The 11,023-nt window shown below is 58.9% G+C and overlaps 1 protein-coding gene across 1 annotated transcript in view; it reads right to left on the bottom strand.

The window, feature by feature from the left end:
- Positions 1-4,946: 4,946 nt before the first annotated feature.
- JPH3 (junctophilin 3) overlaps positions 4,947-11,023 on the bottom strand; it is a 95,102-nt gene continuing 89,025 nt past the window's right edge. Inside the window, exons 4-5 of the mRNA XM_028501857.2 lie at positions 8,942-9,825; positions 4,947-6,546 (exon numbers count right to left, since the gene is read on the bottom strand). Of these exons, the coding sequence (XP_028357658.1) occupies positions 6,466-6,546; positions 8,942-9,825 (965 nt within the window). The 3' untranslated portion in view covers positions 4,947-6,465. The remainder of the gene's footprint in view (positions 6,547-8,941; positions 9,826-11,023) is intronic.

The raw sequence follows: 11,023 nt of genomic DNA, 5'->3' as shown, positions 1-11,023 counted from the left end.
GTCTGAAAAAACAATACTGTGAGACCCTTGGGGCATGTCAGTGGGCAGAGGGCAGTGAGCACTGGCAGGGTAGGAGTCCGCAGGTGCTGAGTTTAGGGTGAGCGGTCAGGGCCCCGCGGCCACGGACGGACAAGGGACCGTCTAGTCACGTGGGGGAATGCTGCCGTGGGAAGTCGGGCCCCGTGTCAGGCTTGTGCTCACAGGGCTTTCCTGCTTCAAACAAGAAGATCCTCCAAGTACGGCAGAGGGGCGCTCTTTGTTAACGGGGGCTCGGTTCTGCAAGGTGCAACCATCCGTCTTGAAACTCTGTCACTAGAAGGAACCCGAGTGAAGACACTGATGTGTGAGATGGTGCAAGTCGCGCGACTTCCCCATGGCAGTGCCTGCCCCTGAGATGAGCAGGACTCTCCTTGACACAGCAGCGTCCCTTCTCTTAGACAGTGGACGTGTGGTGTGGTATGACCGAAACACCTACATTCATGGAAGAAAATTATTTTATTTTCATTTTGTAAGTAACCAAGCTATTTTTCCAGCTAAAAGAAAAAGGCTGAGGTAATGTTTTTAGCTGCTTCATTAGTAAGAAAAACAGAACATAGTCCATATTCTCTTGCCAATGCACAGAATGATCGCACAGTATTAGCAAACAGTGTACATGCACCGCGGGGGGGAAATGGGAGAAAGAAAATGCAGGTTGAGACAGGTCTGTGCTATGTTAGAGTTCATTCCCGAGAAGGGCATCTGTGTCAGGGTCAGTGGTTTCATGGCTAGAGTGGAGATGCGTTTCACACGCCGCTCCCCTGGATGGTGAGGATGTGCGGGTTTTATTTCATTCAGGCTACACTGGATGGCATTTCTTTGGAAATGGCGACCGGTGCAAACAAGCAGGGTCCAACTGGAGAACATTGTTGGGTTCAGCTCAGTTTTCAGGAGGCACTGGCAGTCAATGGTCAGCGGCACACACGTCCTGTGTCAGCCTCGGCGTGTGTGAGGGCCGGACAGAGGCGGGGGTGAGGGGCAGGCCGTGTTCCTCTGCTGGCGGCAGCGAGCACACTAGTGGGCTGGGGGATGAGCTCGGGCCCAGGGCTGGGGTGCCGGAGCACCCTGGCGCAGAGCTGGGCCTCAGAGCCGACTCTTTCCTGCTGAGCCTCACTCTGTCTTCTTCCTGACTTGTTCTGATGTTTGGGAGACCCCCCCTGGGGCAGCCCTCCTCCTCCTGACCCTGCCTTTCACAGGCTCGTACAGTACGGAGTAGGCGTCGCTCATGGAAGGTCAGTGGGTGCCTGGTGTGCCTGCCCACTGGAACTAATAGTATTTAGAGAGGAAGAGAAGTTCTCAGGCTAAGTGTTCTTGCAGCACGAGCGCCCTGATCTTCAGTGCTGACCTCAAGGAAGCAGCCCTGGTGCTTGTCTGCCCTTAGCGTGGATGAATGGCGGAGGCTGGTTCAGCCGGCAGGACGGCGGGGACCTGGGCCCAGTCCAGACTGACCTCCCCCACTCCTTGGTGCTTTCTGCCTTCAGGGTTTGGATTGCTGCTGTCACCATGTCACCAGGCAGTGGCAGCACATCTGGAGACCTGCACCCGTGTGTGGCACAGACGTGATGGGAAGGGCCACGGGAGAGTGCACAGACATGATGACAGGCATGCGAAACGTGGGACCTGCACCCGTGGCCCCGGCGCACAGTGAGCTGTTTGTCTGTGTCTCAAGCAGCGGGGGGGCGGTGGGGCAGACAAGTGAGGTAGGTGTGTGAGGCCTGCTGTTCTCACCCTGCCCTGCTCGCTGTCCCCCGAACCCTAGACCTGGACCCCCTGCACCCAGCTTGCTCATGGCAAGCTCCTGGCCACACCTGGCGCTGCCCCCGCTGATGCTCTGCGTCTCTGAGGGTCAGGAACACATTTGCATGTGTCTGTCTCGGGCACTTCTGTGCTGGGGTTTCCTGTGGAGGCAAACTCTGAAAACAGCGTTCGTTCTGTGAGCTTGGAGAACATTTACCATCTTCCAAAGCATTGCTTCCGTCGCCCACAGGGGTGTCTGTCCCCTGTTCTGGGCACCTCACTGCGCTCTCGCCTCCTGCATGTTTCTCTGGGTGCCGGGCGTCTCCTCCCGTGGCTTCCTGAGCCAGGGCTGCCCCCGCCACCCCCCCCCCCCCGCCCATGTCACAGTGACTGCGACCCTGTGCTTCCCCAGCTTTCAGGCGCCCCGTGTATCTAGTAGTTCCCATTGGCTGGGCATACGGTACACTGTGAAAATACAGCTGCGTTTTGTACTTTTAAACAAAGGCAACTACTCTTTTTCTTGCTTGTGTTAAGGCTGAGTTAGGGACACTTCTTGGCACTTGGGACAGATGGTTTTTCAGTCTTTGCTTCCTGGTGGTCTTGCCTGACACGTGGCCCACCCTGGGCAAGAGAACGAAACTAGTTCTCTGGTTACCAGACCCCTCAAGTTCACTGGCAGTCAGCCTCACTGCTTTCTTAACTGGGCTCTCGATCCTGTCACTTCACTTTCATGCTTAATTGACTGGGAGCAAATCCTTGTCCTTGGCAAGACTGAGAATGACTCTGTGGAGGTGTTTACTCAATGTCACGACACTGAGGTGTTGTCAGCCGTGCTCCGTACTGTGGGGTCATCGTGGGGTCAGGCAGTACACTCAGCTATGGAAACAGGCCACAGAATCTGGTGGGCACCTGAATGTCAAGTTCTGGGACTGAAGGCAAGGAAGGTCAGAAGAGAAGACCCGTGAGAGGTGAAGACACTGAGCTTCACGCAGACAGAGCGCGCTCGCTCCTTCCACCCTGTTGGAGAGAGTCTCACTGTGCAGGTGGAGTGAAACAAGCAGTGGCCTGGGAGGAGGTCGCCATGGGCATCTTGGGGCGCACCCCCTGGGGCTCCGGGGGCCCTCCGGCCCTCGGGGGCAGGGCAAACTGCCTTGACAGGAACACCCTGCCCGGGGGATAATGCTGGTGGTGGTGGCTTGTATGACTTTCAAGGATTATCAACCCCACCCCCCCAAATGCAAATCTTTCATCTGCTTTAACAAGTCCTTAATGTCTTGGACTTGTGGGGCCAGAGCCTCTCCACTGGGCTCTCAGTAAGGCCCTGTTTGTCAGCGGGGTGGCTGTGAACCTACTGTCCGCACTGGAATGCTTCTGAAAGGGACCAGGAGCGCTTTCACAGCCAGGTGGGGTCATCAGGCGTTAGCCAGGAAAGGGGGCTGCTCCACTGTGCGCCCTGGGCGCCAGGCAGGTGCTGGGGGCGGGTCTGCGGGCTGGTGAGACCTCACACTTACCTCAGGTTTAGTGCGTGTCAGAAAGAGCCCGCCACCCTGCCACACATGTGTTTACTCGCACCCTGCACCACGGCGTTTCGGCAGACACCCGAGTGTGCGGGTCGTTCGGTGCGGTCGTGGGCGTCTTCGGAGTGGGCTGCTGCACTCCGACGGGTCCCCTCTCCCGAGTGGTTTGGCAGTGGGCGTTGCATTTTTGTGGCCGCACTGGAGTTTTCTACATCAGCATCATCTTCCCTGGCTTGTGTATTGCATAACTCACCTCTGAATGTGGGACTCTCTGTGCGCTAATGATCGAAACACTTAGAACTCAAAAGGACAGGTGAGGAGAATTTTCCAGGGGCCTGAAATCACCCAGGCCCCGTATGGTCACTACACGTAACGAAAACCATGAGTAAATCCAGTGCACAAGGCTCCTCGCACTTGCGGTGAGTGGAGCCGGTGAACCGCTGATGCAGGACAAGTGCCTGGTGGCCTCAGAGGGCAGCGTCCTCTCCAGCTCTCTTGGGGTGAGGTGCGAGTGCAGGGTCCCGGCCTGGGCGGGCGAGGAGAGGCGGGCCTGGGGGGGTGAGCTCTCCTCCCTGCAGCCCCGGCCCTTGGGTGTCTCGATGTCTCTGCCTCGGATGTTCACATCCAGGGCACGTCAGGGGAGAAACGACTCTCACGAGGCTGCTCTGGGATTAATTAAAATTTGTCAGCACAACTTGTCAGCGCTTTGCACCACTGGGGGCCAGCTGTGACACACATCTATTCCTCCCCACAGTCTCCCATGTCCTCGTGAGCTCAGCACGCTCACATCCACCGGGCACGGCATGAGAGAAGCAGGTCAGCGGACCTGGCCCTGCAGTGAGGTGACAGGTGCCCCTGCCGGGAAACCCGAGGCTCTGTGTGGGTGGGTAGGAGCAGCAGGCTGGACTGATGGAAAGCATTCAGCCTGTCTGCAGGGGTGCTGCGCGGCAGCCTGGTTTTTCATCCCCATTTGGAACAACTGATAAGGAGCTTTCTGGAGTCGCTCAGAACCAGTATGTCTTGGTCTTGGTGGAATACACTGGGAATTCACAGGAAGCGCAGGGAAACGGCCCCGCCCTCTGCAGGTGCGGAGGGGGGTCGGTTTGGTTTTCACGTGTGTGTGTGTGATTGGCAGCTGGGCTAGTGATGGAGTCACCTAGTCATGGAACCACTACTGCTTCTGTTGAGTGATGCGTGTTTCTGTGCTGTTACTTTTATTCATCCAACTACTTCATGTGTTTGCATGTAAATATGTGCCTTGCATTTGTAGGGACCGTTTTTGTTGTGCGGTTGTTGGAATGTACAAAAAAAGCCTATGATCTTTACAAAGAGTTGCAAACAGATTATAAAACACATATCCCAGCATGGATGATTCTTAGAGCTGCAAGGAGCAGGCATCTTTATTTGGTTCACTTCAGGTCTGCAGCAACCACTCGATATTAAAAAAGAGGAATGGAAAATAAGATGTACAAAAAGATGTAATACCCCTTTAGAAAGCAACGTTATCAGAAATGTATTTCCTACGGATCCTCCCTCCCTCTCCCATGTCCCTACTCCCCAGAAAAGACCCCAACCTGAACCAAACCGTGAGAAGGAATGGGGAGTGAATGTATAACAGAAAAAAATAAAACTGAATTTAACTGGAACATGCTCTAATCTTTAGTTTATTTCTGGTTAAAAATATAGCAATCCAGTGCAGTGTAGTAAAGAAATCTGCTTGAAAGACAGCAGAGAAACAGCTAAACATAAGCAAAGCAAGGCAGAGTCATAGACGGGCTGTACCCAGGACGGCTGTGGGAACTCCCTCTGAGGCCCTTCTCGGGTGTGAGCACAGGGGGACCTGTGGATGGACGTGCCCATGGCCTCACGGACACGTCCATGCACACAGGCCAGTCTGGCTCCGTGGCTAGGACCAAAGGACACGGAAACATTCTGGAATCTTGTTCTTTTGTTTGGGTGACAGAGCAATGCTGGTCGAGAAGGCAGAGACACCAGGGACCTGTTTTTGACCGAAACGAGTTGTGTTTAGTGTCGGGGGGAGATGGATATGCAGCGACTCCTCGGGAGTTTTCAAGCCACTGGGTTGCAACCACATTCCTGTCCTGGGACCAGACCGGCTCCAGAGAATGACTGAGGCATCTGGAAGGAGTAGGCATGTCCGTGGGGGAAGTTGCAGGCACAGAACGAAGATGCGAAACCCGTGGGCTCAGTGACAATGAGATGATGGCATCATTTAAGGGCCGCAGACGTCTGACAGGGACGTGGGAGCCTGTGTACCTGTCCTGCACAGTACATACAGGAATGCCACATGCTCAGAGCCCAGACTTGGTGGCCCGGGGGACCCCACACTGCTCCCTGCCCTCCAGCACCAGCCCCGGGCTTCCACAGCCTGTGGACGTCTGCACACGGCCTCTCTGGGGTCTGGTGGGGGGCTCGGGAAATGGGGGGACCGGGGGGAGAGAAGGACTTGGCTTTAAGACTTGGTGTGGGGATCTGGCCTTGTAAGGAACGCCGTGGGGCGGTGCTGAGACTAGGGCAGGGTTGTGGCCTGTTCTGTGGGAAGAGAAGAGAAGCAGCTAGACTTCTGCTTCCTTAAAGGTGCAGCACAGATTTAAAACAGAAAAGGGCCCAGGCTGCTCCCAGCCAGGGTGGGGCACCCTCATCCCTGCGCCTCACGCCCATACTTGTCACCCGCTATTCCAGGACAGAGGAAAAGCAGAGTTAACTGCCTCCCCACATTACACCTCATGGCAGCTGCTCCCCCCTGGCCGGGCACAGCTGGACACGCGGAGGGGTTTTCCTCGGGCTGCCGCCGCCTCCACGTCCCAGGCAGGAGTGTGATGACATTGATGACGATGATGATTTTATTTTTTTGCCGCTGATATGCCGGGATCCCTTTTCTTTCCACTTCAAGCTGGAGGGTCGGCGTGCTGGCCTCCTTCTGCCATGCCACACAGCAGAGTGTTATACAAGCAAAGAATTCTGGCTAAAATCCAAAAAACATTACCCAGAAAAAAAGGCAAACTGTGAGTAATACCCAATCGTGTTGTTCTGTGAAGAAACTTGGAAGTAGCCGTGGGCTATCCGAGTTATGATCCTTTCACTTTTTGTTGTTTTGCTTTTAACGTCCCCCTTTTGCACACCAACTGGTATTTTTGCTAATGTGACAATCTCATCAGATGAAAAAGTTAATAAACAAAATGGCGACTCCGATGTTGAGCAAGATCACCATGGCTACCAGGATGGGAGCCGAGCCCTGGAACAGAAGGAGAGGACAAGTGAGCGCGAGGCCTGGTCTGGAGTGTGCTCTCTTTGGCCAATGCCCCCACTGGCCCTCCCAGCCCCAGGCCACAGCAGGAGGTCCGAGAGGGTGGGCGGGTGACAGGTCTCTTAGGAGACAGCAGAAACCCGACATCAGGCTCTTCAGAGTGGGAGCCCCTCATAGGTCAGACTGGGGGGAAGGGTGCCCATGCGATGGTCAGTCTGCAGCTGCTGCTCTCGGACCCCTCATGGCTCTGGAAACTCGGGCATCTCTCCCAGGGCCCCGGGTCTCCATTTAAGCAAGCATCCCTCGCCCACGTTATTTTTGCTCCCAGCTCTACACAGCTGGGACTTCCGATGCCACTCAGTTTCAGACACAGCCTCCCCAGAGGGGCCCCCTAAATTCATCCTCAGATCCCGTAACCGGGCCAGGGGAGAAGCCTCCGATAGGCCCGAGAACCCATCTTCCCGGAAGCTGCTCCAGCCCTGTGCTCACTGCCATCCCCGTGCAGCCTGGCCCCTCGGGAGCAGGAAGGAGGGTTTTCCTTGGGTCAGTTCCTGGGGCGCGAGGGGCCCGGAGCCCTGCAGCGCCTCAGACCACAGGCGCTCCTCCTCCTCTTGCCTCCTGGCCTTGAAGCCTCTCAGTGAGGGGTGGGGGGGCTGTCCCCCAGGGCAGGATGAGAAGCAGCACCCAAGGCCTCTGCTGAGGGTACCCCCACCGCATGGTCCCCAGCTGCCCCTCAGGACCAGGTGTTGGTCTGGTGGAGTAAGGAGGGGTGCGCAGCTGGAAGTCTTGCTTCTACTCAACAGAGCTTCATGTTAAAGAACCTAGATGTGCGGACACGGTTAAGTGGGCCAAATGTGGAACCCTTCCCGTACCTCCCACCCCTGCCCATCACCTGGCTGTTCCTGAGATGGCTGCGTACACGTGTGCACTCAGGTGGGGGTGCACACCACGTGGACAGGCACCACATACATATGGGTGCACGTGCACCTGCGCGTGGCCAGCTGCCGGGATGAGGAAAATGGAATTGCAAGCGCCAGCTGGGGCTTGGGTCCCAGGGGCTGTGCTCCTGGAGGGGCTAGGAGAGGGTGGGCGGGGGCATTTTAGGGAGCTGTCCACCAGCAAGAAAGGCACACTCACAGTGGTGTCGAGGGAGCACAAATGGCCTCGGGAGCCAGCAGACTGTCTGCCAGCAGGAAGCCTCTCTTCCACATGCCAGGACAACACCCAGATGGGGCCTGAGAGTCCTGAGGTCTGGACTCGAGAAGCGTGGGTACCAGGCTCTGCCTGCCTATGAGGCAGCCCCCCTGCACTCCCCTTGTACCAGTGAGACTGCAGGTGGGATCATGGAGGACCCTGTGGGAGCGCCGCCCTGGCGCGTGGGTCTGAAGTGTTCCATTGGCCCTTCCCGCTGCCACTTGACCAAGGGACCAAGGCGTGTCTGCTTGCAGGTGGAGGCCTCCTGACAAAAGGTCTTCTGGGTACGAGAGCCCTCCCCAGTTGCCCCCTCCTCACAGAATCCTGTCCAGGGGACTGTTCTTCCCTCCAACCTGTGCGCCTTGGGTCAGGAGGGCTTCCAGGCAGTGCTAGCACCTAAGAGGCAGGCCCTCCCTCCTGAGCAGCCCCAGGGTCCCGCCCACCAACCTGGACTGCAGCCCCACCCAGAGGCACTGATCCCTCAGGCCTGGGGTGGGCCAGAAGCCTGACTCTGAGGAACTCCCAGAGAATGTCTGTGCAGTGCCACGGGCCCACAGGTGGAGAGCCCTGGCTCTGGTAGGAAGGAGATCGTCTTACCCGTCAGAAAGCAGGTTTTGTTGGAGCAAGACTTGTGTGTTCTGGTATATGGGGGGACCACAGTGCCTGGCCATAAGTAAACGGTGTGCCCTGGACAGAGGGGACCTGCCCCAGCTTGACACGCTACCTGCTCCCTGTGTCTGGCCCTCTGTCTCCAGGACTGGGAGACTTCTCAGAGACAGTGCTGGCGAGGGCTTCTTACCAGGAGACAGCCTGCAGAGCAGGGAGGACCCTCCTGCACAGCTGGGCATTTGGAGCAAGCTGGGGAAAGGTCTGGGCAACCCCGGGGCCCCCTGCTGCCCAGCGTCGTGTTGGGAGCTTCCCCAGCCGTCCACGTGCTTTCACTGCAGCATCAACCCGGGGAGCCACCTCTCGAGGACCCGCCTGCAGGAAGTGCCGCCCAGCCCAGCAGTGGCTGCCTGCAGGGCGAGGGCCCTGCTGTGGAAGCCAGTGCCCGTCACCCTGAGAGCCACTCCTCCCGCTGCCCCCACCCACCCACAGCTGGAGGAGGACTCCTCGGAAGTCTCAGGACTTGGTGTCCGGGTTGGTGGACCTGGGCGCTCACTCCCCAGGACGTCAGGCGTCCACTTACCGTGCTGGACTTGAGCTCATCCCCGTTCTCCTCGTCCGATTCCAGTGCCACGGGAGAGGACTTCTGGGGTGGGGAGAAGGTCAGGTCCCAGCGCAGCAGCCGGTGCTCAGCCCTGTCCCCCAGCCGCAGGCTCTCCAGTCTCTGCACCGCGGGCTCCGCGCTCGCGGCCGGCCGGGCGTTCTCCTTGTTCTGGGACTTGGATCTCAGTCTCTGCACCCCAAAGCCCCGGTCCTCGCCCTGGCCCCGGCAGGCAGCCCCCCTGCTGTAGCGTCTCTTCTGATGGTGTGCTTCCTGCACGTGGGAGTCCACCCTCAGCAGGGGCTTCATCTCCATCTCGTAGTTGCTCAGCTTTTCCTCATCCAGCTCCAGCAGCTTGGCGCCCCCCGAGCCGGGGTTGCCGGCCCGAGGGTGGGAAGTCCAGGAGAACGCAGGGGGCGACTCCGTCCGCCGCTCCCGGGGCTTGGGGTTGCCGGGCTGCTTGTGGCCCGAGCCCCGGGTGCGGAAGTCCTCTGCGGGCTGGCCACTGCGGAGGGTGCCGCTGCGGACCCCCCTGGAGCCCCCTGCCTTTTCCTCACCCCAGCTGTTGCGGCTGTAGTCCCCTCCTCTGCCCTCCAGGAGCATCTGGATGTCCCCGCCTCGCTCCTCATCCACGGACACCTGCCTGGAGAAGTGGGCGACCTTGTTCCTGGAGGCGGGGGCCGGTGGTGGGGTGGCTGAGGGGCTGGCAGGGAAGCTCTGCAGGGGGCTGTCATCGGGGGTCAGGTCCGAGGGGGTGGTGCCCTTGCGGTACAGCTCCGGGCTCTCCTGCTGCATGGGCGTCCCGATGGAGATCCCCTCGATGTCGTCGCTGGACACCTGGTGCTTCGGCCGCTGGTACTCGAGCCCTACGTGGAGGAGGAGCAGGCGGCATGCACAGGTTGGCTTACTCACACAGTAGGCCTGGTCTCGCCCCAGGACAGCAGGGGAACAATCCAGGACATGGTGGGTCCCAAGCCCCCCACCCCACAGGTGCTTTGAGGGGGACCAGGTCACACAGGTAGTGGAAGACGGCAGTTCTGGCCCCAGTCCCCAGCTGTGGGGCAGATGCAAGGCTCAGAGTACACAAGGACTTGGGGTCAGCCCACTTGGTGGGGGGGCGGTCTCAGAGACAGGGCACAGAGGTGTCGTAGTTCAGCCATACACATTCTGTTCCACACTTTCACGAGGACCCCCACGGGACCTCCTGAGGATGGAAGGAAGCATCTCCTGCTAAGTGACCTATGGGGTCTCATGGCCTGGGGAGGGAGGCCACAACATCATAGCCACCGGCCCTGTCCAGCCAGACCTCCTGGTGGCCTGTCCTGAGAGAACGGGGGCACCTTCCCAGCCTGCTGCTGGGCTTCTCTCCCTGCTCCCACACTGGGGACTCTGAGCTAGGACAGGGAAGGCCTTGGGGGACACGGCATCCTTGGTGTGGCCAGAAACTTCTCGGTCCAGCAGGGACCAGGCACCCTGTTTATGAGGGGGCATCCACCATGCTGTTGGTGGCACCCCTGGTAGCCTGAGGCTCCCACTCTCATTTTGGGGGGTGAGAGGCAGGGGGGCCAAAACAAGGCTGAGCCGCAGACACCCGTGCACAGTCACCGAGGCTGTCCCACGGAAGGGCAGGTGGAGACCCCTGGGGAGGCCCCATGTGGTCCTGGATGGGGAAATATGAGACCCATGTGTGCCGGGGCTCCGGGCACGCAGTCAGCCCCCCTGCATCTGCACCCATCTGTCGCACGGGTGTGGCCCGGGTAGTGCAGGTCTCATTCAACCACCACACCTGTGCGGCCGGCCGCGGGACAGGGACTGGGCTGCAGCCACCCTCCCCAACCCCCACCCCGCACACACCCAGGTTCCTAGCACAGAGAAGGGAACAGGCTGGAGGGTGTCTGAGGAACCACACAGATGACTGCCCTCCCTGTGGGGGGCCCTACGGGCACCATGTGGGAGAGCCCTGGCCCCATCACAGGGCTCCGTGATCATGCCCCGGCCTGCCCCCACTATCATCCGTACTTCTGGGGCCAGGCCCCTGCACCTTACATCTCGGGCCACAGACGA

The sequence above is a fragment of the Phyllostomus discolor genome, chromosome 12, assembly GCF_004126475.2.
Source record: "Phyllostomus discolor isolate MPI-MPIP mPhyDis1 chromosome 12, mPhyDis1.pri.v3, whole genome shotgun sequence".
NCBI lineage: Eukaryota > Metazoa > Chordata > Mammalia > Chiroptera > Phyllostomidae > Phyllostomus > Phyllostomus discolor.
Note: the sequence above shows the minus strand (reverse complement) of the source record. Positions and strands in the feature narration are given on the sequence as shown.